The 27,516-nt window shown below is 42.8% G+C and overlaps 1 protein-coding gene across 1 annotated transcript; it reads left to right on the top strand.

Annotated features, from left to right (window-relative positions):
- The first annotated feature begins 6,117 nt into the window (after window positions 1-6,117).
- Window positions 6,118-25,763, top strand: LOC126399565 (ATP-dependent RNA helicase DHX8). Its single transcript, XM_050059616.1, has 23 exons — window positions 6,118-6,294; window positions 6,602-6,687; window positions 6,793-6,865; window positions 7,270-7,361; window positions 9,800-9,906; window positions 10,109-10,513; window positions 11,436-11,580; window positions 11,990-12,196; window positions 12,325-12,412; window positions 14,163-14,260; window positions 16,447-16,594; window positions 19,252-19,433; window positions 19,892-20,086; window positions 21,207-21,392; window positions 21,477-21,687; window positions 21,785-21,966; window positions 22,082-22,222; window positions 22,354-22,509; window positions 22,639-22,776; window positions 22,982-23,110; window positions 23,284-23,480; window positions 23,840-24,019; window positions 24,975-25,763. The coding sequence occupies exons 1-23, from the start codon at window positions 6,186-6,188 to the stop codon at window positions 25,192-25,194; spliced, it is 3,675 nt and encodes a 1,224-aa protein (XP_049915573.1). The 5' UTR covers window positions 6,118-6,185; the 3' UTR covers window positions 25,195-25,763.
- Window positions 25,764-27,516: the final 1,753 nt, after the last annotated feature.

Genomic DNA, 27,516 nt, shown 5'->3' on the forward strand with positions numbered 1-27,516 from the left:
GGGGAGACGGGACGGCCTACTAATACCTCTCCCCCTCGCCCCCCCCCCCCTCTCTCTGTCTCTTTCACTCTCTTGTACACACTCTCTCCTTCTAAAGAATCCTACATGGATCTGGTCCAACAGTAGCCCTCTTTTTCCTCCTCTCATCTCTATTTCTCAGTCTGTCTAATCCACACAGTCTCCCCCTCTTTGTGTTTCATCACCACAGAACATCAAGGACAGCCATGCACACGTAGCATGTGCTCTGTATGCATTAGAGGCCTCTTATGTAAGTGTGAGCTCACTCCCCCTCCCCTCCCCGTTGCCCATACATTTCCCTGCTTCCTCTCAAATCAGGTCAGGTGAGGACGGCACAGTGAGAGGACTGCCCTTAAACAGCCCCGTCGGTGAAAATGTACACATGATCCTGGAAGCCTACACCACTCAGGGGAGGCAAAAGGAAAGAAGGGAGGGGGGGGGTTTGAGGAAAGTTTTTCATAAACATTGGCTGGATCCGTAGCAACGTGAGTAAATGTGAAAGGGAGAAAAAATAAATAGATTCTGCATGAATCTTAAAAGGCCTAATCTAATGTAGCAGCATGGTGCCACCTGTTTCAACATCAGGGTTCTGACGGTGCTGCTTACCCAATGTTGTTTTAAATGGACATTTTGTCTGCTTCCAAATATGGCCAAAAGTATATGGACACCACTGGACTGTTTTTCAGGGTTTGTGCCGGCCCTCTTAGTTCCAGTTAGGGGAATTCTTGAAAGAATACTTCAGCATTTCTGGGAATACAAATGGAGCTAGTGCCAGAGTTTGATGTAGCTTAGCATAAAGACTGAAAACAGTTCGCCTGGCTCTCTCCAGTGCTCAAAAATACACCTACTGCACTAGCACCTCTACAGCTGGATCTATAGGTGCAGCAAGGGGTTAACAGGAGTCCTGCTGTAGGTATCTAAGACGTAGGTATAGCTGAGCGTTGGATTTCACCTGCTGATATCACCACTGCAACAGTAGACGCATGCATTGTACCCGAAACACAAAGCCAGGTCCACAAAGAAATGTTGTTTTTTTCCCACCTTGGTGTGGAAGAACTCGACTGACCTGCACAGAGTCCTGACTTCAACCCCATCCAGCACCTTTGGGATGAACTGGAATACCAACAGCGAGCCAGGCCTAATCACCCAACATCACTGTTGGACCCCGCTAATGCTCTTGTGGCTGAATGGGAGCAAATCCCTCCAGCCTGGTTTAAACATCTGGTGGAAAGTGGAGCCTGATTACTGCCCGTGGTTTTTCAATGAGATGTTCAACAATCACACGAGTGTAATGTTTACACTCCCCCTCCATTCAAAAAAATGGGCTTTTCTTGTGTTTATGTTTCCTAAAAAGCCTGGCCTTGACTATAATGAATTGGATCTGTGCAGAATTTGTCATTGTAGCGGTGTTTTTATATTCCTCTACTCAAGGGGCGATGATCTGAGATCCAAATGAAGGCCAGAGAAGCTTTATTAGGAACGTCACTAATACAAAAGCCAACTGCCGTCTAATATGGGAAACATACTGTATATTGACGGTGGAACAAACTTTGACATTAAGAAACCTGAAACCCCCGGTGCAGAGCGGACCTGTCAGCACAAAGAGCAGAGTCAGCATCAGCTTTGAGAAAGTTTTGACAGTTAACATGGCAGAGTGTAGTTTTTGGATTCAAACAAAACCCCAGAGTTACCTTCAACTATCTACCAAAAACCCATCGTAGTTGATGTTGTGTGTTTTACATTATAGCCCTTTTTTCACAGATATTGCACTACAGGGCCGCTACGAAGTCCCGTCTTCATGCCACCTTTGAATTTTTACACAACCAAACAATGACGGCATCATTCCGCCACAGTGTGTGAATTTAGACAGCATGCCGGCATTGCAGAATCAAAAGAGGCGTGACTGGCGTGACGTGTAACACAACAGCGTCGTCCTCTAGTGTGAGATAAAAACATATGTGGCTGCAGCACTTTATAAATAACAATGGCATAAATGGCAAAAACAATAATTTACCTTTCTTGTTATATGGCGGCTGATCTCGTCCTCTGCTTGGATGGTAAGGAGCTCCCAGACCTCATTGTTTTCCCAATTTGCGGACATTTTCAGCCACTGTTCTTTTTCTTTATGTTAGCTGCTAACAGCTAATCTCCCGCTGTGAGTCGCACGCATAAAACGTCGTCAAAGTATCCCACCGGTGCCACCCATTATCCCGTCGTGCCGGCTCTCCCGTTTATACTGACATTGTTTTGGGGCTGTTACTACCTCCGATACCGGCTTTAAGGCGAGACAACTTTCTGCCCCCATTCCGTGATTGTACCTTTTATACAGAACGGCCTGGTGACATTGGGGTAAGGAGCTCCTGGACCTCACTGTCTCCCCAATTTGCAAACATTTTCTGACACTGTTCTTCTTCTTTGAGTTAGCTGCCAACCACTAACAGCTACTTTTTAAATCTCCTGCAGTGGGTTGCACACAAAACATGTTGTTAAAACATCACACCTGTCCAGTCCAGCCAACTGTCCCATTTAAAAAGACATTCTTTCTTTTCGGGGCTTTTACTACCTTTGATGCTGCCTTAAAGGCGTGACAACTCTGTCCCCCCATTCTGTGTTTGTACCTTTTATATGGAACAGCGTGAAAACATAAGGGTAAGGAGCTCCTGGGCCTCACTGTCTCCCCAGTTGTGTGTGTTGAATGTGTTCTGCCACTGCTCTTCTTCTTTGAGTTAGCTGCTAACTGCTAACAGCTACTTTTTAAATAACCCAAACCCTACCTTTTTATACAGGGCAGCATGGTGGTATAATGGTGTGAAATTTTCACCTTGAAGAGGCAGTGTAAAAGAGGCTAAACTCTAACGCTGTGTCAACCACTGCCAGTTAGCCTACAAGCTAACAAGCTGACAAATTAATAAAAGATGCTTATTAAAATTACCATTCTAGTCACTGATTTTGGTGCAACAGACTCTTGATCTGAGTCTAAATCTCTCCGATTTTTCCTTAAATGCTAACGTCAGCCATCTAGATGCAAAAGCATAACCTAGCACAAGCAGTGGTGGTGGGCAAGGCGGAGGCCAGATCCAGAATTAGATCTGCTCCCGGCTCCTTTTCAGAGTTTCTTTTTCAAATTTTCTATGTGGTAAACCCATGTTAAACAAAATATTAACTAGAGCAGAGTATTTTTGCGTACTTTAAAAGGTTTCTCGAGGGGGACTTTAAGCGTCTACATTCTTTAGCCATGTTGTGTATATGCTCTGAACTTTTAGCAGTACTTTTATATGAACCTTGGCCACAAAACAACTGCATAAATTTGAGGTTTATTAACACTAAAGTTTAAGAATTATAGTCGGAATATATTTTCTTTATGAAGACAGTGCCCAAACATCCAACAGCTAAATAAACACCAGATTGTATTTTTGACAGGACAAGGGGGGAGAACACTTGGAAAATGAAAAATGCATCGACTTGGACGAGATCGTGTGGGACCTCTGAGCAAAGCGACCTCCTGGGATGGAAGCTTCCCCGAATCCATTACTGCCTGAGTCAACATAGGAAGACATAAAAATGTAAAATGTATGCTTTTTAAAGATGCAGGAGTGAGAATGCGAGAAATGACAAGTGAAGCAAAAATAATTACCAAAGATTGCAGAGGTTCAGCGCTTATCTGGTGTAACATACTGTGGCAAGACACATGCAGACATAATCTCATTGGTTAACTCCTTCTTAAAATGATAGAATATCAGGGTGAGCATGAAGTCATGCAAGAATTTATTAAAGGTTTCTAGATCAGGAATTAAGCAGTAGCCTGTCACAGTAAATAAGTGGCATGTTTATGGCTTGGTAATGAGGATTAAATTTGAAAAGGAGATTAGAGGTAGGGGGTCTGAGAGGAGAGTGCCAACTAGACTCCGACAGAGGGAAATATGTCGAGTAAACAAACGGAGGACAGTTTGTGTCGGAGGGTCTGTGTGATTAGATCATTGAGTTGAGGCTGTGCTGGGAGGTATATGGAAGGTTATCTGAGGACAAGGGAGGGAAGGATGTCTCCCATGTCCTGCACATCAGCATGTACTCCCAACACAAACAACATGCACCTGATTCAATTCATTGCGACGACCCTGACAGCACATACAAAGGGGTATAATATGCAGTCCTGATTTATTGGTGCACACTTCTCCCATTGTAAAACACTTCCAAGTATCCATGAGTCAAAAACCTGTTAGTGAACGCAAAACCATTAATCAAGACTGTACGCAGTGACACTTTGTGTACTGGCCAAGATAGAAACAGAGATAAAGTTGTAGTGGAAGCCTGAGCTAAGTGCTCCAGATTACATGGGGTGATTCATTGCCGTAAACTGTGCACAGTGGAGTTCATATGTCTCAATAATTCAGTTTTTTTCTCAACACTTTGTTTCTCGTGACTCCTAAGTAAGAGTTTGATATACACTGCATGGCCAAAAGTATGTGGACTCCTTAAAATCACAGCCAGATTGCTGAACATTTAATTCCAAAACCATGGGCGTGAGTACAATATGGTGCTTCTGGGAAGATTTCAGAGCCTGGTTGCAGGGATTAGTGAAGTGGGAACATTTGGGGTACAGTTCATCCCAAAGGGGGTTGAGGTCAGGGTTCTGTGCAGCCACTCAAGCTGGAAAAACATTCTTTATGGATCTTGTTTTGTGCATTGGTGCACTGTCATGCTGAAACAGGACCTTCCCCAAAACTTGCCACAGAGTCAGAGGCACACTGTTTTCTAAACTATGACTGTAGCGTGAAGATTCTGCAGAACTGGAACTTGCCCAAACTATGAAAATCAGCACAGCACTACACCTGTCCACATACTTATGGCCCAATTGTATAGCCAATTTCACATCAGTCCCATCTGAGCAAAATGGAATGTGCAACACGCTTTTTCTGCGTCTAAAATATCTTAAACCCATCAGTGATGATAAATTCTTCATTGCACTGTAACAAATTATTTAGGAAACAAGGCTACGCTAGACATAATGTAGCTCTGGCTTTGCATCCCAGGGGCTAAAGCTGGAGCTGTAGGCACACAGAACATAAAACATAAACCATTAAAGTTGGGAATGTTTTTGAACACAGTTGCGTAAGATGTTGCACACAATCATATCATTGCCAAAACCTGCAAAAAATCTGTATTAAACTTTTACGCAACCCATATATGACTCCGAAATTAAGGACAAGGAGCATAATAATTTGTTATTTATGGCGGGATCGGGGTGATACATGAAGGGGGAGGCATGTCAAATTATTTTGAAACACTGGGGAGGGACATATGTTTTTCATTTTGGCTTAGGGGAGGGGCACACAAAGTTGTATTTTGTAGTTATTTTACCACCACTTGTTAAAAAAAAACATGCCCTCTAAACCTGAGGACAGGTTTGGGAGGTATGTTTTCTTTTTAAAACTGGCAAAAATACATCATTTATCATAGCCAGAAACTGTAAAAACAGAAATAATTGTCGGATTTTCAAATTTACGGCCATCCTTGGACACATCATGTGCGATGGACACTTCCATCAGACAGAATACACAACCAAATCTGAATTTAAGATAGTGATACGTCATCAATATCACTTTATTCTACATCTTATTTAAAATTTGTTCAAAAAACAAACAAGCTTTTTTCAACTCCAGGATTTTGTCTTCAGCTTTTAACTTTTAAATCAAAGGGTATGTTTTAAAATTGAATAACTAATTTATGATTAAATGAGGGTCATGGAGCGTCAGGGAGGCTCAAGGGAAAATATTTGTAGCTTTGGGGAGAAAACAAACAAAAAAGCCACACCCCAGCCACCCCTGATAAGTAAAGAACCGTCCCTAAGGAGATGATACACAGGGTTTGTCTTTATTTCACTTTGGGTTAAACTGACATACCTCAGTTTTTAATTTGATAATATACACATTTTTCCGTCTTAACATAAATAATAAATTAATATTTTATTGTAAACGCCCTACATGTGGAGACACCAGCAGTGGTGGCATTGTACACTCATAGTTAGTCATTTTAGCGCCATCTTGCGCCGACTTTGGGCAAGACCGTCCACCCTCACGTACTTGACGTAAAAGCGGAAGTTGAAGTTGCCCACATCCAACATGTCTACCGTCGTCGACCTACTCTGAACAAAACAGAACTCGTGGAGAATGGCAGACATTGGAGTTGACGAGCTCTCGCAGCTTGAATATTTGTCTCTGGTGTCCAAGGTGTGCACGGAGCTCGACAACCATCTGGGAATAAGTGACAAAGATTTAGGTGAGTGATTTGAGGCCGAGAACAGCCGCTCTTAACGAAGAATCCCGGCTAACTAGCTAGCTTATGCTAACTAGCTAGCTGTTGTTAGCGAGCCACAGAGTTGTCTGTTAACACTGTAATCTGCTAGTTTCCCCTCTAGATTATATACTTTAATTAACGTTACAAGCAGAAGCATCTTAATATTGCGAGAATAAATGCTTCGCGATACTTTTCAACGTTTTTCCAACGTAAAATAAGCTAGCAGGAGTTAGCTAACTTTGCTCCAATGTCCTTTTCACTAGTAATTTGTCGTTTTATTGTTTCACAGCTGAATTTGTCATCAACCTCGCTGAAAAACAACCGACATTTGATGGATTCAAAGCGCTTTTGCTCCAAAATGGAGCCGAATTCACAGTAAGTTCAGCGCTAAACACTCCATCATTAGTGATAAGATAATGTAGCTAGCTAACGTAAACAGTTAGCTAACAGTACTTGTTAACTAATGTGTTTTCATTTTAGGATTCTCTCATCAGTAATTTACTCAGACTCATTCAGACTATGCGACCTCCGTCCAAGGCATCAACGAGCAAAGGTAAGTTATTGTAACTGTTGACCTGCCAAAGCACTAATATACTGCTATTAAACATACTGTTAACAGCCACAATCCCACATAAGTGACGTTAATATGTTAGCCATCATATTTTATTGGCCACTACAAAACACATAATCAAATATTCAGTGTAGGTAATAGTTTCTCTGCCACATAGGGTAACATTTTATAATAGCATTGTAATTATTAAACATATGATTTGGTAATGCTTTGGTTGGTCTCAGAGCCAAAAAGCATCTCTTACCATAAGAGACATGCTTGTGTGTTGTCTGTATTGCTGCTCTCATATCTGTAGTTCCCTTGCACAAAGCCAGTGGGTGTGTACACATACATTTCTTTTTCAGGAGTAATCAAAACTACATTTAATGAATACTGTCCATTTTCAGCCTCTGAGGCTTTGGTCAAGCCGAAGTCAGAAAAGGAGAAGCTGAAGGAGATGTTTCCTGCGCTGTGTAGAGCAAATGATCCAGCACCAAAGGTACGTGACTTTAAGTCCCTGTTTTGATTTTTATTTAAGTTTATTTTATTATGTGTTATGAACACAAACATGTGCCCAACCCTCATTAGTTTACAAGATGCCATTACAATATTGTTGCCGTGATGAATCCATAGCATGTTATCTTACTGATAAGTCCTCAAACAAAATACTTTACCTTCTGTCTCAGGCCAGTCAAACAAATTATGTTTCCCTCCTGAAACATAACTCAAAACTTCATGGTCATCCAACAAAAAGAAATCAACATTAGTGGAGGTCATTTTACTGAAAAGTACAGCCCTTGTGTCTTCATATGCAGAACAGTAAAACAAAAAGATGAATCTTATTCTCCATTTCACCTATGTTACACAGCAAACAAAGTCTGTCATCTTTATCTTTTTAATGAGCCTCTGATTAGACATCTTCACAAGTTTATTCCAAAGGCAGAGCATTTAACATTTATGTCTTACGTTTGAAGGGTTTCATCCTATATCTCTAGCCCTTTTCAGACAGGAATTGTCCAAATTTGCAGGAAAGCCCAATCAGTCTTTTTTCAGCATTGGCAGTATAAAAACAAAATCTGGGGGTGCGGCAAAATGCCACCTGCCTAATTTTGTTCATACAGAATGCGCCTTATTCGGGGCAATGGGGGGCGTGAGCAAGTAACAAGACGTGTAGCTCAGTGTGTGACGTAAACATTGACGTGGGAGGGAAGCCGCGGCTGGTTAGTCCTTCGGCGATTCTCTCATAAGTCGGCCTGCTCTTCACCATTTCTGTCATCAGACGGTTAATGGCCTCTTCGTTTGCGAGGACAAGGAAGGCGCGCAATTCCTTGTCTCCCCAGTTGCTCATCTTTACAGTGTCTGTCAGGTTTGTGTTTCCCTCTTGCTACTAGCTGCTTGCTAATTCCTGCTATCAGCTGTTTCCTGTTTATCCATCGCCAGTGGCTCGCACGTGTGGCGTCATCAACAGCTCCTCCCACAAGTCTTCAACAGCCCCTCCCATTGTGGAAGGCCGCCTCGTTCTGTTTAAACTAAAAAGGTTCCACCAATATGTCTACCCTACGAGGCAGAAAATTGGGCACCTTGGATCAACTCGCCATTCCGCCTCTGTGTGTCTACACGCTCACAGCTTGCCGGCAAAACCGCCCAACATTCGCGGAAAATCTGGCAGTGTAAAAGAGGCTAGTCTCTTTATGGACTCTCACAAAAGATCAAATCGCTCCATGATGGTCAGTGTTACAACTTCTCGGAAACCCCAAACACCAGAAGCATAGTCAGACACAGGACACACACATGAGTTATTGAGTTGTGTTTAAGTATGAAATCTCAGATTGCCAGATTGCTGGCGGTGTACACCACAGCAAGCCAAACAGCATTGAAGAAACACTGATTTTGAATGTTAAAGTGCTATAGTCAGTGTTTTTACTGGTTCGCCTGGGTTCACATTTTTAAACATTGCATACACACAAAATTAGGCCTGAAAGAGGCGTACGCCACTTCCCACGCAGAAGTTATCATCTATAAAAACAGACCAAATGGAAGAAACTTTGATCCATGCTTATGAACCTTTTGGAGACAGGAAAATGGGCGATGCAGATGGTGAGGTGGAAGCCTGATTGTAGAAATTGTCCAATATTTTTTGGTGTACATCATTCATTGAGAGGGAGAGACCTCTGCGGATAATTCGGCTCCTGTTAAACCTCCTGAACAGTGAAAACTGAAGGAATTCTAACTTGGAGAAACTGACTGCAATTACAGCATTGCTCCGTCCTTTCTTTAGAAATCCCTAGAGAAATTAGATGCTGTACATTGAAACATGTGTATCGTTTACCTGCTGTGGGGTATAGTCATTTTGAACTGCTGTGAATTTGCACATCGCATCACTTCACATCCTGCACAAGAATATTTTTCTCACGGGAGAACCTGGCCTTGACTCTCCTCCTCCTAATCACTTTGTCAATTTTAACTACTGCTGCCTGGGGTTAAATGGAATGAGAGGACATAATTTGATTGTCTATGATTGGTGCCTGCTCGAAACACACCCACTGACAATCTGTGATAAGTGATCCCTCAGCTGCTGGGTGGGATGCCTGCCTTTGGACACAAAATGCTTGCTGATTTACCACCACTGTGCTCTTGATTACACCTTGTACTGTGTGCCTCAATTAGATGAGAGGGAATATTGTCCTGCTAGTGTCTACGCTGATATATGATGTGTACATAAGGTGACAGGAAACAACCCTACATGCCACACTCATGAAGCTGACATGGCTTAAAATGTTTGGTGAATAAAGCAGGCTGATGTTGAGTAGAGCTGTTTTTAATGGTAGTCACAATGAAATGGGAGTGATGCACCTGTGGGGACCAACGTGCCTGCAGCACAAAGCAGTAGAGAAGTGCTGTGATGGTAATTGTTTTGTTTGTTTGATTTGATCTCAGAGGCTACTAGATGAAGATGATGTGAAAGTAGCAGCTGATGCCATGAAAGAGCTGGAGATGTTTATGCCCAGTGTGAGTGGAACAGACTCCAAAAGCAGCAAGAGCAGGTAAGACAATCAAAGACACTGTCACATTTTTATTTGTGATCCTGAAATAGAAATTTTACATGTAAGCGTTGTTTTCTTTGTACCATAACCAGCAACTATGCACTGCTACCGTTAAGTTTATTGTGTCAGTTCAACTTTTTTATTACATGTGTGAACATTTGCTTGTGATATTTACTTTGCTGTACTTGTCGCACTCTCGTAGGTCAGAGAAGAGCAGGCGCCACAGCCGGAGTCGCAGCAGAAGCAGAGAAAGAGACAGACACAGAGATCGAGACCGAGACCGAGACAGAGATCGCGAGAAAGACAGGAAGAGACGGCATCGTTCTCGCTCCAGGTCCAGGTCTCGCTCCAGAGACCGCGATCGACACAGGGACGGAGACAGAGATAGAGATAGAGACAGGGATCGTGGTAAAAGAAGAGACAAATCCTCTCGCTGGTCTGAACGCTCACCGAGCCCTAGAAAAGACCAAGACAGAGACTCTGACCGCTGGAAGGACAAACATGTGGACCGCCCACCACCAGAGGAACCTTCTGTTGGTGACATCTACAACGGCAAAGTCACCAGTATCATGCAGTTTGGATGCTTTGTTCAGCTGGAGGGGTTAAGGTCAGTATTAAAGGGAAACTTTGGTATTTTATAACCTGAGCCATGTTTTTTTGTCTAAGTGAATAATGTAGACAACGATTTATCAAATTGGTCCAGTACAGAGAGAGACTGCTTCAGTCAGCAGATATGAATCCAGCTGCAATTTAATCATGTGGTGCGATTATGCAACATCAATGTATGTCAACTTAATCTGAAAGCTTGTGAGAGGTAACTTGTAGCAGCGTGATGATGGGAAAAGATGGTTACTAATTAAATGCTGTCTTTTTGTCCCAGTCAAAAACATCAAGTCTGTAAATTAAATTGGGTTGAATAGGGCTGGGTGCAGAACTCGTAAAAGTACTGATTCATGTTAAATCCATCTGTGCCAAATGTCAGTACCTGAGAGAGCACCTGAGTGAGAATGCTGGGTTTAGACGAGATGGAAGTGCAGCAAAGCCCCGCAAATCCTTGGAGCCAGTCGCAGAGCTCCAGGGCCAGTAACGGAGCTCCGCACAGCCACTGGGTTCCTCTTCAGCCAGGACGCAGAAGCACCCCGAAGCTGGGAAGCCAACTGTGGAGCTCTGCGACTGCTCCGTCAGTTCCCAGCAAGCCAAAAGTTTTCACGCCTGGTCTATTTTCTTTTCTATATGATTTTAGTAACAGCCTGGTATCAAAGCTAGAGGAGCAGACAGACAGAGGCAGAGGTTGAGCTCTGTGTAATTAGAAAAGAGTGGAGGAGCAGAATTGCATTTAAGTATACCATGTAACCTTGTTCAGCTTGTTCACAAATGAAATATTTGCAGCTACCCGTAGCGGTTCAAATGTGAGCTGTACCCAGCTTTAGTGGTGTAAACATGGAACACAAGTTACCGGGAACGAGCTGCATTTTTCAGTGTGTTATTCTGCAGCTGAAGTCATCCATGTTGTTGTTCTCTTTATGCAGGAAACGATGGGAGGGTTTGGTCCACATTTCCGAGCTGCGTAGAGAGGGCCGTGTGGCCAACGTGGCCGATGTCGTCAGCAAAGGCCAAAGAGTGAAGATCAAGGTGCTCTCATTCACGGGCTCTAAGACCAGCCTCAGTATGAAGGTAAGAAGAGCAAACAACGACTTTATAAACTGGTTTCTGTGAAGGTAATCTAAATTAGATTTAATTAATTGATTTGTGTGTGTGAGTGTCTCAGGTTGGAAAATTAAGGTCTTGACAGCAGCATTTGTGCTTAATTGATTTTAAATTGTGTGTGTGTGTGTGTGTGTGTGTGTGTGTGTTTGTGTGTTTTTAATTTAACCTGATATTCCCGTTATATCAGAGCAGGTAATTGTTTGAGCCAGTGAGTCATTATCAACTAAATTAGTGATTAAGCTGCTCTGAATTTCCCACGAGATATTTGGAGAGTATATACTCTTTTATCGTCATGGGATCTCCTCTCAGGGTAAACTGTTATCCCCTGAATTGTCAGCATGTAAACCGTTTAATTTTTCCCTTCTCTCTTCGCCAGGATGTGGATCAGGAGACCGGAGAAGACCTGAACCCCAACAGGAGGAGGAATGTAGGCCCGGACGGAGGAGAGGAGATCTCCATGAGGAACCCCGACAGGCCGAGCAACCTGAACCTGGGCCACGCTCCTGAGCTGGAGCAGGACGACACCTTGGAGCGCAAGAGGCTCACTAAAATCTCTGACCCTGAGAAGTGGGAGATCAAACAGGTCAGTCTGCACAGTGTGGATTTCTGCACAGTTATGGTTGAATAAGTTGCTTAAATCTCTGAGGAAAACACTGAATCCCTTCTGTGGGCTTATTTTCTCACACGCTGACACTCTTTGTCCGCCCTTAGATGATTGCTGCCAACGTCTTGTCCAAAGAAGAGTTCCCCGATTTTGATGACGAGACAGGGATTCTTCCTAAAGTTGATGATGAAGAGGGTAAGAAATTATTTTGCACCCATCACAGAACCAGTTTAATAAAACAGTACTTTACACACACACATGCAGGGTTCCCCATGTCTTCAGAAAACGCTGTTTAAGTGTGTTTAAAGTTGTAAAACAAAAAAAAAGCTTATAAAAATAATTGTTGTCACAGTTTAATTCTCTTTAAATATTTGAATCAGCAAATACATTTACATATAAACTTATTATGTGATCTTTTTGCTGCCTCGTTGTCTCTCCAACAAATTGGTTCAGACTGAAATATATCCAAAACTAATGGATGGATTTCCATGAAATTTGGAGCAGACATTTATATTACCCCGGGGATGAATTAGAATAACTTTGGTGATTCCTTTACTATAAATATAGCAACACCAACATGTCAAACTTTTGGGTTTCGACTAGGGCTGGGCAGTATTTGCGGTGACGGTAACTTACCGCAGTAAACATGAGCTGTGGTACTGCTTTTGTGGTTACCGTCATGCCGCAGTGCTCCGGCTATGGTGGCAGAACGGGGCCCGGCGGCCTGCCTGCCTCACGCACCTCCCTCGCTACGTGATGGAGGTGGCCTGGCCCGAGAGAAGGGGGCCCGGGACCCGCTGGCCCTCCCTCTTCCCTCTTAACGTTTATACATACTATATAACGTTTTATACACAATAATAGATGGATTAGCAACCGTTTTACTTCTGATGATAAATAGTTTCCATCCCAGACTTGTATGGCTTTTTAAATTGTTTTATTTAAGGTGTAAAAAAAGAGAGAAGACGATACCGCGATATCATACCGTCACCGCATCCCCCCCAAAATAATACTGTGATAGTGATTTTAGGCCATACGGCCCAGCAAAACTACTCGTATTCCCATCAGCCTCGGCTTTCCTGTCTATTGCTAATTAGCAAAAGTTAGCAGGTGAACATTATACCTTCTAAACATCAGCACCCACTTCCATGTCCCTTATGCAAAATATTTACCTAAGCTTTGAGGTTCACTTGGGAGCATTGCATGAAGTGTTAAGACCAAGGCTTTCACGGTAGTTACTGTCATAATCCAGCACATGTGCACTGCAGTTGCCATGGCTACGCTTCACTCACATCATCATCCTTTAATGTTACTTGACAGCACTATTGTCAGTGTTGGCAAGCTTCTCCAAAGTGGACAACAAACAGAATACAAAAAGAAAAAGAAAGCCAAACTGGACAGAAGAATGTAGACATAAGTATATGAAAAACATGAGCACATAATCCAAAGTAAATTCACCCCAGCCATAACAAGTACGGACAAGCAGATGTGGCAAGAAGTAATGGACAAAATCAATGCGAGAAGTCTTGCTGTGAATGATGAAGTAATGGGAAAACGAAATAAGGAAATATCTGTACTGTCTAACAAGCTGCACATTGCTCCCAGTGTCCAGTGGGTTTTTCCTTTCCTGAAAAATGTGTCTTGGTATCTTCTCCTCTTCAATCACCACTAATTCAGCCGCTGTCTTATGTTCCACAGATTATTTAACTTTAAACATTTCCTGGGGGAAATAATTACTAAGGACCTTCTAGCAACACCTAAGGGAATACTGAAGTAGCTAAGGGCAAACACTGAGAGATTAAAGAGTTGTCTTTTACAACATCTTAAGGAAATACTGATTTTTAGGGATGTTATCATGGCTGCAGACTCTCAGTCGTGTATCTTGCTTTATAGAATATGTCTTGGAGTGGACTGCTCGCTGATTAATCTTGTTCTTTTGTTCATTCAGATGAAGATTTGGAAATCGAGCTGGTTGAAGAGGAGCCCCCGTTCCTGAGGGGACACACCAAACAAAGCATGGACATGAGCCCTGTCAAGATTGTCAAGGTACGGTATTATATCTGAACATGTTGTCACATATCTTGCTAAATGCACAGAGGAGTCCGGTGATGAGGGCAAACGTGCTACAACAGACAAAACGTTTTCATCAGGAGAAACGTGCTGCAGCTTCAAAAGCAATGCCATCTCAAAAAACAAGTTGGAAAACCCCCCAAAATACAGTGGAAACGTGCTGCAAATCAAAAAATGTGCGGCAGGAAGCTAAAACAAATTAACGCCAAACATCCTGCAAATAGAGAAACAATGGAAAGTTAAACATACACAAACCCTGAAAACAAATACAACAGAAAAACACTGAGTTTTCATTTAAGAGAGAGCACCAGCACTAGTTACGTAAATCTGTTGCTTTTTTATAATCTAAAAGAAAAAGGCCAAATGTGAAAAAGAATTTGTACCTTTTCATGTCGCCTCTTTACTACACTTTCCTTCTGGCTTTAAGAACACACACACTCTCCCATCTGGTGTCCCTCTTGTGTAGAAGCTCAAGCTGTTCCTCTTGGTGCTCCCTGTAGAGGCCTGGAGAACTTCTGTCGTGTTGACTGGATATGCAGCTTTTTCTGTTCATGTTTTCATTGTTGTATTTGTGTTTGAATCAGCATCGTTTCTGATGCAGCAGCAGGTTGCTCCCAATGGAAATGTTTTGGGCCTTTGTAGTGTGTTTGCCCTTGTCGCCTCCTTAGACACTAGACTACAATGCAGTTAAGTTTAGACTTGCTTTTGACAGTTAAAGCCCTGCTTCCTGTGAGCTGTACGTTTCAGTTCAGTTCAGTACAGTTATTTTCTGTTTCCTCTGTGAAAAGTTGTGGATGGTATAAATGGAACCGTTCCGTACCGTCTCCATGTTTGGTCCCCCCTCTGTTGGGGTACCTAGCACACAGATCAGGTGCTAAAAGGTGGAGCTGTGAACACTGCAGTCTGATTGGTCAGTAGAGGACGGTCACTCTGCTCAGGGCTGAGTTGTGGCTGGTTTTGAGGCTCATGTAACCACTGTTCATACTGTGGAGAGCTTTATTAGTAAACTGTAACTATAAAATGAAAGGATGTTTTGCTGCCTCTCACAGCAGCTGGAGTCTGAGAAAAAATAACTTCATTCACTGGGCCGACTGCCGACGACTTTTAAGGTGGAACGTTAACTTGTAATTAGGGATGCACCGAAATGAAAATTTGTGGCCGAAGCCAAATAATATTAAGCGCTTGGCCGAATACTGAATATCATTGTTTAGTTTTTCATTAGTTTTTGCAGATGAACCCCCTCCAGATTAGTGTTGTCACGGTACCAATATTGGGACTCACTGTACGATACCAATGAAAATATCATGGTTCTGAGTAGTATCACGATACCACAGCGAAAATGAGGCAGATGTGCCTTTTGTCATTTACAAAAAGATACATCACTTTTCTATATTGACTTATTCATACTTCAAAAACAGCATCAATAAGTGATGAACATAGGGGGGATCAAAATAAAATAAATGAATAAAATAAGAATCAACCAGCCACCCTCCTCCCCTGACAAGCCCCTTCATAAGTAAAGAACAGTCCCTAAAGTGCGGTGAGGTTTGTGGGCCGTGAACGGCTCGTTTCTCCTCTGACACATCACGTACGGTCTGTGTTCGGCTGGCTCGGCTGTTCAGGAACTAAACCCCTGAGCTTGCCTGAGAAGGACTAAATGCACAAGCCTGCTATTTTTAAATATCGCATGGAGAGACTCTCACTGCAGCCTGTTCTATTTTGTTCTGAAAATGTCGGCGTGCAGCCTCTTTCTGTGGACGATAAACAAGGTGCAGACTGATAAAGGAGGAAATACAGTGAGTGCTGGACGGAGCAGTGAGTGACATCAACCCCGCCCACATGAAAGAGTACTGTTTGCGGTAAAAACACTAAACGGATCTAGGATCTAGGTACCATGTCTGAAGAGTAACCTTTGGTGCCATAAGTACCGTACTGAAAGTGTTTGGTGGAAACGGGGATTTAGTGTTGGACGTCATCTGATCTGTCAGCTTCAACTCATGATTTGGGGATGATATTCTAGGCTGGGGAAAAAAAAATGTTTATCTAATTGACTTAGGAGCTGTTTAGCACACATTTTCGGTGGGTGTACATATGCAGAGCATCCATAGCGTAATAAAATACACACTTAAGCAGCACTGCCCTGTGTTTCCCTCTGCCCGTAGAATCCAGATGGCTCTCTGTCTCAAGCAGCCATGATGCAGAGCGCTCTGGCTAAGGAGAGACGAGAGCTGAAGCAGGCTGCTCGAGAGGCAGAGATGGACTCTATCCCCATGGGGCTGAATAAACACTGGGTCGACCCGCTGCCAGACGGTAAGAAATCCATTAGATGTGCTCATTAAGTAATTTCTAAGTCACAGATGTTGACGCTGAAGTACAATTTATCAAATCCCTGTGTATGCAATAAAAAACATCTGCCAGCTAGAAATTTGCATACTGATCATCTTATCCTCTGTCTTCAGATTTGATTTAAACCTGTATTTGAGTTTTATCTTTGCTTTTGGCAGTAAAGCTTTAAATATCTGAATCCATTTTGGAATACAATCTGCATGTTTGCTTCTCTTTATCAAAACCGCAGCGCAGTCTGAGTCAGACATGAGACTTGTTCCATGATGGCAGGCAGCCCCCCTCAGGCTTGCCAGAACTGGAGATGGTTATCTGGCTTCCTGCAGCCCTGTATCTGGCCGGATGGAATAGTCTTGCAGTGGTTCAGTGTGTTTGTATCCCATCCATGGCCCCAGGTGGTCGAGACAGTTTCCAAGGGCGGGCTTTATCCTGCCATAACCGTGCAGATCTGGCAGTGACGTAGCTACTGATGTGATGAGATTTTAATTGAAGTGGTAAATACTGTTGGGCGATATGTTAGAATTTCCAACTTGCAAGTGTCAGCTAACAGCCATCAGTTGCCAATATATTCGCACAAGTTAGCAGCACGCACACCTGCTCTGTTTGGTTTGGTCCAATTGAACTCAAGTTCGTTTGCCCCCTCAGTGCGGTTCGTTTGCGCAGGTGTGAACACAGCAATCACACTCAGGTGTGCACCAAAACCACCAGGCCGAGACCTTCTTGAAGAGGTGGTCTCAGTCCGGTTACAAAGGAACTCTGGTGCAGTTGGTTTGTGGTGAGAAGGTGTTCCGACCTGGATGTGAAGCAACTGCAGTCACATGACACATTGTTTGGGTTAAACATGAGCATGTTACAGTCCTGGAGGATTATTAATGTGCACCTCCTCCTGTACTGCCTTAATATGCACATTCAGCACATCCAATGCATCAAAACATTGTTTTCTAGTTGGAGCCGCGCCTCGTTTTCAAACTGTATGGTTTGACTAAAATGAACAATGACAGCAATATAGTCCACGATGAGCAGCGCTAAAATCAACCTGCGTAGTTGTCCCTCCATTGTGACATTAGAAAGTGTCACATTTATCTTGCAAGTGTACTCTTCTTCAACGTTTGCTTTACTTCCTGGATTTTTCCCACATGGAAATTCTGACCAATCAAGAGCAGCTTTCTCACACAAGGCATTTGATCTGGTCCGCTTGTAAATGCTGCCGTGAGAACACGAACCAACTCTAGGCAATTATACAACTTTGGAACAAAATAAGTCCCTGATTCAGACCAAAGGAGACGACTCTAGGTCTGAATGCACCCTTAGATGGTCAGGGTGCACAGCTGCTCATACAGTTTTGGTCTTGTTCTAATAGGATTATTGTTGTTCAATCGGACAGCAATCACTAAAGACAGCTTTATGACCCAGTGAAATACACAATACATTTTCCCGGTTTTAATCCTGTTTCACTGTGTTAATTGATCATTTATCTTTTGTTTTTTGCCAAATATATGTCAATAATTCAGTTTCAAAATCATGAATGAATTTTGAATCCGTCTTCTCTCTTTCTGTAAAACAATTTCAAACGTTTGATGACTCATCATGCACTCAGGGGTGTTTACAAATGTTCATCCGATGAATGAAATAAGACTCTTGGCATCTAGCTAGCCACACCGGTCATATAAAATTGCACTTTGCTGTTTGTGGGGTATACAAGCTAATGGAGCGATATGGAGAGCGATAGGAAGAGATGTATGTTTGGATATCAGTGGGCAAAACTTTTGTTTACTTTAACAAAACAATATGTAGCAGAGGTCTAATTTTTACATCTGTCCCTTGTCCTCCTTGTGATCTAACAGTAAGAGAGGTTTGTGGCATGGACTGTTTAAATAATAGCTACCATAATGTCACATGTTGGTTTATGGACTGCTGTTTTGAAGCCTTGAGTTTGGCATTTCAGCCATCGCCATCTTGTTTTGTTTTTTTGGAGCCACAAGTGACCATATTTGGACAAGAGGCTGGCAGAGTTGGGGTGGATCTGACAGTGAAGCCAATGACACTATCAGCAGATAGGGTTTACTGACATTATACTTATTCTACTTAACTTAGACCTGTTGTCCTCGTTCATGGACACCTTTTTATGCTATCTAGTGGTAGTTAGAGCGCAATACGCTAATCCTCGTAAAAACAAGATGGCAGTTTTAGCAGTTCAGATGCAAAAGACTTGATTTAAATCCCTCTTGTAACTGTACACCGCTCAAATATTTAATTTCACTGGGATATATGTCTCGGTACAGAAGCTAAAGACGCTCTAACTTCCGTTTCACTGTCATTTAGTTGCAGCTGTTTTGTGAAAGACTCACTGGAAATCATTGCAACAAGAACATGCATAACATGTCCCAGTTCCAACTGCCAGTTTCTATTGGTGCACACTTTGAATTGCACTTTACAGGTTAATTATTTACTGAGTTGAATTCTCAAGAAGACACATCATTAAATTAGCTAAATAAAAAAACACAAATCTCCCCCCAAAAATCAAACAGGGGTAGACTCAGCCAATCGCCGATGTATCCGATATATAACCCTAGAGTTAAACACAGTCCTTCATTATCAAGCACACTTCTTCTCCCCTTTTACAGTTGATGGTAGGCAGATTGCCGCTAACATGAGAGGCATTGGCATGATGCCCAATGACATCCCAGAGTGGAAGAAGCACGCTTTTGGAGGCAACAAGGCCTCTTACGGAAAGAAGACGCAGCTCTCCATCCTGGAGCAGAGGGAGAGCCTGCCCATCTACAAGCTGAAGGAGCAGCTCATTCAGGTTCGTCACAGTTTGAAAACAAAAACCCAAAGGGAGACCTTTCACAGATTTTGGTTTAATTGACATGGGAGTTCATAATTGGTTCTGATTGGGTTTGGTTGAAAATGTAATTATCCTTTTAACAAGCAGATGTTGATGCTTAAGAACATTTACGCTTTGAGACGTGGTGAATGGAAACATCTGCTAAATGCAAATGACCAGACTTCTTCAATTTTGTTTAATTTACTTTTCTCTGGTGCTGCTGAAGTATGATCTCAAACAACCCTACAGAAATGTGGCTTAAGAAAAAATACAGTATTAATGCCGCAGTGCAGAGGGTTGCATCGCCTGTAGTATCATTACTTTTTTTTTTTCGTGTTAACTTTTTTCTTTACCAACAAATGTAAAATGCAGAGGAGGGAATGGCTGCCACTGAAGCTCCAGTTTGTAACATTTGCTCTCTGTGTTAACCGTCACAGGCTGTTCATGACAACCAGATCCTGATTGTGATTGGAGAGACGGGCTCTGGTAAGACCACACAGATCACTCAGTACCTGGCGGAGGCAGGTTACACCACTAGAGGGAAGATTGGCTGTACGCAGCCCCGTCGTGTGGCCGCCATGTCCGTGGCTAAGAGAGTCTCTGAGGAGTATGGTTGCTGTCTGGGACAAGAGGTGAGTGCTTCATCCTTTACTGTCTTCCCAGTTGATGATGATGACACCTGCACGTCATCTCTAGATTTACTCTTATGTGGTAGTGCTGCATGTCCACCGAAAGCATTTTCATACAGAGCTTAACATTAACACTAGCCTGAAGCAAGTGGTGGGCCTCGCACTGTTGTACGAATGGGCAAGTAAAAATTAACGGTGATGTCTAATGTGACGTTATTTGAAAATACACTGCTTTCCCAGCTCACCGCTGAGGGTCAAACAAAACTGATGAGAAAAATTTGACATACTGGACGCTATAAAAGTTAACCCTGGGATCAACAATGTCATATACGACATAATGTCACTAACGTTAATTATTCTCTGGACTGTTGTGTGCAAGAAACATGGGTGGGCTTTCACTTGAGGGATCAGGGTGCAGATCTGAGTACCGTTGAGCTCAAAGTCCAGTTTGTGAACACTGCACTGTACCCAGGCACAGTGCATCTATCCCTACCTGAGTCCGCTTGAAAAAAGTGGCCTCCAGTACGGTTCATGTGCACCTTTGTACAGTACACATCAGGTGTCAGCATCAACTGTACCAAAACAAGGACATGTACTGCTATTTATTGCGACTACAAGGAGTTTTTAAGCAGTTATGAAACAGTCTCAGTTTAATAACGATACCTTTATATCAGGCAGCAGCACAACCCGCTGCAGACAGACCCAAATCCAGCTTCAATGGTGCCTTCGACCTGCAGTTGAAGCTCCAACCAGGGGCAGAGTATTGCCTCTCTGCCTCCACAAATGGTGGTCCCTGGGGCGGCAGTGTCTGTCTGTGGTGCTGTTTTCTACACTGTAGCAGAACAAATGTCACGCAGATGATGATGCAAATGTACTAGGGTATAAAACATACTAATGTGAAAGCTGAGCAGTGGGGGAAAGGAGAGGGGTGGCAGTCGTACTCGGGCGCTGTCCGAATCAATCGCACCTAATATGAAAGCACCCTTATTTCTTTTTGAATATGAAAGTAACGCCAACAATTGTTTGACGATGAGAGTTTGGTCAGATGATTATGGTAAAAGTTATATTTTGTTATCACTTAGCTTAATCTCCAGAAGGATAACGTAAATACTTTTTGCTCTAGGTGGGTTACACCATCCGTTTTGAGGACTGCACCAGCCCTGAGACGGTGATCAAGTACATGACGGACGGTATGCTGTTGAGAGAGTGTCTGATCGACTCTGAATTGGGCCAGTACGCCATCATCATGTTGGACGAAGCTCACGAGAGAACGATCCACACTGATGTTCTCTTCGGTCTACTCAAGAAGGTAAGAGAGATGAGCAGAGGCTTTGGGTTGGGTTACATGTGGCAGGAAAGCAAGAGATGCTGAGTGTTTTTGTGTCTATCTCAGACTGTACAGAAACGCACAGACATGAAGCTGATTGTGACGTCGGCCACGCTGGACGCTGTGAAGTTCTCCCAGTATTTCTACGAAGCTCCCATCTTCACCATCCCAGGAAGAACGTATCCAGTGGAGGTTCTTTACACCAAAGAGCCTGAGACAGACTACCTGGATGCTAGTCTCATCACAGTCATGCAGATTCATCTGACTGAACCTCCAGGTATGATTTTAACACTTTAAAACACACGTGTTCTTCTCACCAGCAGACCCAAACATCAGTCCACGTTTAAATCTGTCTCTCTTTATTCTCTGTCCAGGTGACATTCTGGTGTTTCTGACTGGACAGGAAGAGATCGACACGGCTTGTGAGATCCTGTATGAGAGGATGAAGTCACTGGGGCCTGATGTTCCTGAACTGATCATTCTGCCAGTTTACTCGGCCCTGCCCAGTGAGATGCAGACCAGGATCTTTGACCCTGCACCGCCAGGCAGCAGAAAGGTGCCTACATCTATCAGTCATCTCTTCAGTCATAAGGAAACAAGCAGGAGCTGCAACATGCCGCAGGTGCACTTTTTAAGCAACTGTGTAATAACTTATAATGTTTTTCTCCTAGGTTGTCATTGCCACAAACATTGCAGAGACCTCTCTGACCATCGATGGAATCTACTATGTCGTGGATCCTGGTTTTGTCAAGCAGAAAGTGTACAACTCAAAGACCGGCATTGACCAGCTGGTGGTGACTCCCATCTCACAGGTACTGTATTTTTATTATGTGCTTGATATTGCTTGAGAAAAACACCAAATGCTTTCTGATATTTCAGCAAGTGTTATTGAAGCATCAGCTAGCTCGCTGACTTGTTTCCAAATATTGGTTTTCACTTTCAGGCCCAAGCCAAGCAGAGGGCGGGCCGAGCCGGCAGAACAGGTCCAGGGAAGTGTTACAGACTCTACACTGAGAGAGCCTACAGAGACGAGATGCTGACGACCAACGTGCCTGAGATCCAGAGAACCAACTTGGCCAGCACTGTGCTGTCTCTGAAGGTAAACTGTCACTCTGTGCTGGGGAGAGGGACGTCTGAGGTGCTTTGCTCGGCCTGCTGCCCCCGCGACCCAGCCCAGGATAAGCGGATGGTACTGTCTTTCATCTTATACTTCTGTTTCCTCCACCAGGCCATGGGCATCAATGACCTCCTGTCTTTCGACTTCATGGACGCTCCTCCCATGGAGACTCTGATCACAGCCATGGAGCAGCTCTACACTCTGGGAGCTCTGGATGATGAAGGCTTACTCACACGTCTGGGCAGAAGGGTGAGGAATATTTTTACTTCTCTCCGCTGTGAAGATGAAGAGAATAAATTAAATCACATTCATGCACTTCCTAGTTTCATTAACCTAATTAAGTATCAGTGTGTGGTCGCTTTGTTTTTCTGTTATGCTCTTCACTTCCCTCTTTTTTGTTTTAGCATTGCTCCAGTTATTTTTATCGTTTCCTCTCTTTGTGTCCGTCCTGTAGATGGCTGAGTTTCCTCTGGAGCCCATGTTGTGTAAGATGTTAATCATGTCCGTCCATCTGGACTGCAGTGAAGAGATGCTCACTATCGTGTCCATGTTGTCTGTGCAGAACGTTTTCTACAGGCCAAAGGTATGCCCAAAACTCTCTGTCCAGCCAGTTTTGAATTTCAGTTAATTCTACTTGAGTTTATTTATCATCTTGTAAAAGTTTCCCCACTCATCATTTGATCTTTATTTTCTCCAGTGCCTTGATGATTAATTTTTGTTCTCATTCCCTGATTTCTTTTCCTCCTCGTGTTAAAGGACAAACAGGCCCTGGCCGACCAGAAGAAGGCAAAGTTTCACCAGCCTGAGGGAGATCATCTGACGCTGCTGGCCGTCTACAACTCCTGGAAGAACAACAAGTTCTCCAACCCCTGGTGCTACGAGAACTTCATCCAGGCCCGCTCCCTGCGCAGAGCTCAGGACATCCGCAAACAGATGCTGGGTATCATGGACAGGTAGGAGTGTCAAATCTGAGGGCTGTATGCTAACTTTTTTCGCATATAGCACTTAAGCTGAGAAGGCTGAAAGTTTTGTAGCACGGGCCACAAAATTGTAGCACATGTATATAAGTATCAGGTAAGTTTATTGTAGTTTGAAATCGTTTAAAGTCTGTGTTTTGGGGAGTTTAAAAAGTCGTTTCCATTATCTTTAAAATGAATGTAATATTTTACTTCTTGCAAAGACTGATTTTGTGTAGCACAGATGACATATGTTGCTCTTTACAGCCCTGCCACAACACATGCAACCAACCAATCTGAAACTGTAATATCTCTCTTGTTTCTCATGAACCTCCAACATGCGCTCTTCTCTTCAGACATAAACTGGACGTGGTGTCTTGTGGCAAAGCCACAGTACGAGTCCAGAAAGCCATCTGCAGTGGCTTCTTCAGGAACGCAGCCAAGAAGGATCCTCAGGAGGGCTACCGCACCCTGATCGACCAGCAAGTCGTGTACATCCACCCCTCCAGTGCTCTGTTCAACCGCCAGCCTGAGTGGTACGACACCTCTGTTCAACCTTTCATCAGTCAGACAAGAAATAAATGTGCTTTTATGATAGTTAGAGGGATAGTTTGGATTTTTTCAAGTGGGGTTGTATGAGGTACATTTGTGTGTATGAGTGTGTGTAGTGTATATGTGTATATATTCTGCACTTGTTTGGGAGAGTTCACAGTCTGGTTCACATGGCACGATTTTCACCCTGATTTTGCGTCACAGAGACTATCGTAATCTTTTGAGTGTTCATACCTGGCGACGTGTGTTTCTGTCAGCGGGAGTCTCACCAACTGCGTTACGACTTGTGTGTGCACACCACAAGATTTCCCTCGCCGACAGAGCCCCAGATAACACGGTGACATCACCGAACTTGGAGACGACACATCGTAAAGGCATGGATATTCTTCCCAGTGTTGAATCAGATCTGCCTCCAGGGCCTGGGTCCAAACACAATGCGTGATCCTGTGGACGCCGCCATTGTTGTTGTGGCTTGCCGGCTTGTCCTCCTCACATTTCTTCCGTCCTCCTGCGTGCTGATGTGGGACGTATCCCGCCTCTCATTGGCTGATGCTCTTTGTCAGTAGTGTCACACTTCTCCAGTTTCCTAGCATGCCAGATATCCAGTCCCAGTCACAGACGAGGGGGCGACTTGCTCGTAGGCTTGTTCACACGAGGACTCGTCATGGCAGACTATCTGCCGACTCACCTCCGACCCAAGGTGGCTCTCAAGATCCTCTGCGACGTCAAAATCGCGGTGAAAATTGTGTAATGTGAACTAGGCTTTAGTTAACATGCTAATGGTGAGTCTTGACTTTGGTGACCAGAGGAAGGCTGAGCCACGACTTTGTTACTCTCAGATATGTATATCTGTATCGTGCTGTGTGTGTTATTTGTCTTCCAAACTGTCCCTTTTAATTCCCAAATCTAAAACCAGCCTTGTGCCTCTCTTATCTTCAGGGTTGTGTACCACGAGTTGGTGCTGACCACCAAGGAGTACATGCGGGAGGTGACCACCATCGACCCTCGCTGGCTGGTGGAGTTTTCGCCCGCCTTCTTCAAGGTGTCCGACCCCACGCGCCTCAGCAAGCAGAAGAAACAACAGCGGCTCGAGCCTCTGTACAACCGCTACGAGGAGCCCAACGCTTGGAGAATATCTCGCGCCTTCAGACGCCGTTGATTTGTGTGATGTCACCAACACAGGACAGAAATGTTTTGACAGTGATAAAGTCGGATGCGCCGACCTGTACCGGCACCGGACGTGTGATCAGACGCTGGTGGTTAAAGTTCATATCATCACACCTTCTTTTAAACTTGTACATGTTGTACATTTCGTCCCACATTAACGTGTTCGAGCGGGAATTTTAGTCTCATTATTTTAGAAACCTGGAGCTATTTACTTTACACGGCACTAATACACAAGCAAAAAGAAAACTCACCACATCTGTTGTTTGAGACGGACGTTTTAAAGATAATCTTCTGTGAAACAGTGGACTATTTATCTTGACTCTGTAAATCGTAATAGCATAATGTTATGACTAAATAAGGACCTGATGGGATCAACATGGAGTCTTTATGTGTCACTAGTCACACCGTAATGATACGAATGTGTACAGTGTATGTTTGATAGGTTTTGTACTGTAACTCTGACGACTTTCACTCACTCGTCTGTATATGAGACTGTTGCTTTGTTATATTTGCCAGTGGAACTATGAAAATTTGTCTTCATTAAATGCAACATTTTCTTAACCCTGCTGGATTTTGTCGTGAGCTTCTAAGTAAATGAAAGATACAGTAGAGATCTTACTGTCCTGAGAGCGAGGTTGTGGAGTTGTAGGTGTCTGTTATTCCAGCCCCCAAAAAAGTTACATACAAAAAGCAAAACTAAGACGTTTGACTGGGGAACATTTAAAAAACTGACATAAGCGCAACTGCTTCAAACACTCTTTAATCAAGATCTAAAGGCTTTGAATGGTAATATGTTTAATTGTGGTGCTCTCTATAGATGTAGTAAAATATTAATGTTGCATCGGCCTCCATAACAGTCAAGTATGTGTATTGTCTGAGCAAATACCTGCTGAAAAACAGGAAGAATGGGCCTTTGATTGCCAGCCATGTGCCCAATCGGTGAAATGAAACCCAAGATTGTGCAACATTATGACTCATTTCTATTTTAACTTTTACATCGTACATCTTTCCAGTTAGACTGAGTATTAAGGTCTCTTACATGAAAGCAGCAACATAACAATTTCAAAATACTCAAAACAGCAAAAAGACCATTCAAACTGTTTTAATTTGCAGCAGTTAAATGTTTTGTATGTATGCAAATCCCGTAATTAGCAACTGTAACTAGTTAACTGTAGCCGCCATATTAGATTACTTGCCTCTGAAAACATGCATGCAATGGAAATACTCAAGTACAGTACAAGTACCTCAGACAGTTACACTTAAGTGGAGTACAGTGATTAACAAAAAACATAATGAACTTTATTTTTAAAGCACTTCAAAACAAAGTTACAAAATGCTTTACATGGTTGATCTTGGATTTAAAACAATTTAGGATTCAAGCAAATAAAATGAGGCAAATTTACAAAAATACAAAGAACAATAAAGATAAAGTACCATCTCTGAAGCAGATAAGCAAAGTCGGCAACTAATTGCTGTATAGATTGCACTGAGGTACAGCAAATCAAATACTAAGAGTAATACAAAAAATACAATAGCTGCTGACAACACAAGATAAAAACAATAAAAATAATCACAAAAGACATAAAATAAACAGTATGCTGAAATTAATAAAAGGCTTTTTTGAACAGATCAGTTTAAAGAAGTGATTCAAAAGACTCTAGATGTTTAAAATAGCAATACCACAATGTGGAAATACTATGTTACAATTAAAAGTCCTGCAAAATCTTACTTAAGTAATAGTACACAAGTATTAGCATCAAAATATACTTAAAGTACAAACAGTAAAAGTACTCATTTTGCAAAACGGCCTATTTCAGTCATATATAACAAATTGCTGCATTATAGTTAGTGAAACATTAATGTGTCAACATCACTGATGTTGCAGCTGCTAAATGTGGATCTCTCTTTTTTTTCGTAATTCTCTTTTTATTGTTTTTTTTTAGTACAAACAATAATATTACTCAGGATACAAGATGTACCATCCAAGTGAAAAAGCTCAAAACGACAAAAAAGACGGAACTGAAACAGACCCTACCAATAAAAGTAAATTAAAAAAAATTAAAAAATAATAATTACATGAATAAGTAAGTAAATTAAAAAAAAAAAAAGAAGTCACAGGGTAAGCAGTATCATCATCAAAAATCGGCACACAACGTCATTACAAATCCCAAAGCATATCACATTTTCCTTATAAAGCATCGCTATTCACATCACATCTCATTCACAAGTTGCATAAATCCACATGGTCAGACATAATCACAAAGAAAATACCACCCAGGCCGTCCCAGGAAAGAAATAAGGCACCAAAAGAGCA

This window comes from Epinephelus moara, chromosome 13 (genome assembly GCF_006386435.1).
Source record: "Epinephelus moara isolate mb chromosome 13, YSFRI_EMoa_1.0, whole genome shotgun sequence".
Lineage (NCBI taxonomy): Eukaryota > Metazoa > Chordata > Actinopteri > Perciformes > Serranidae > Epinephelus > Epinephelus moara.

Bases quoted from the DNA above. Each gene is read 5' to 3' on its own strand.
- LOC126399565 (XM_050059616.1), top strand. From the start codon at position 6,186: ATGGCAGACATTGGAGTTGACGAGCTCTCGCAGCTTGAATATTTGTCT. The intron at 11,581-11,989 runs GTAAGAAGAGCA...TCTCTTCGCCAG, and splicing joins AGACCAGCCTCAGTATGAAG to GATGTGGATCAGGAGACCGG. The intron at 24,020-24,974 runs GTACGACACCTC...TCTTATCTTCAG, and splicing joins TTCAACCGCCAGCCTGAGTG to GGTTGTGTACCACGAGTTGG.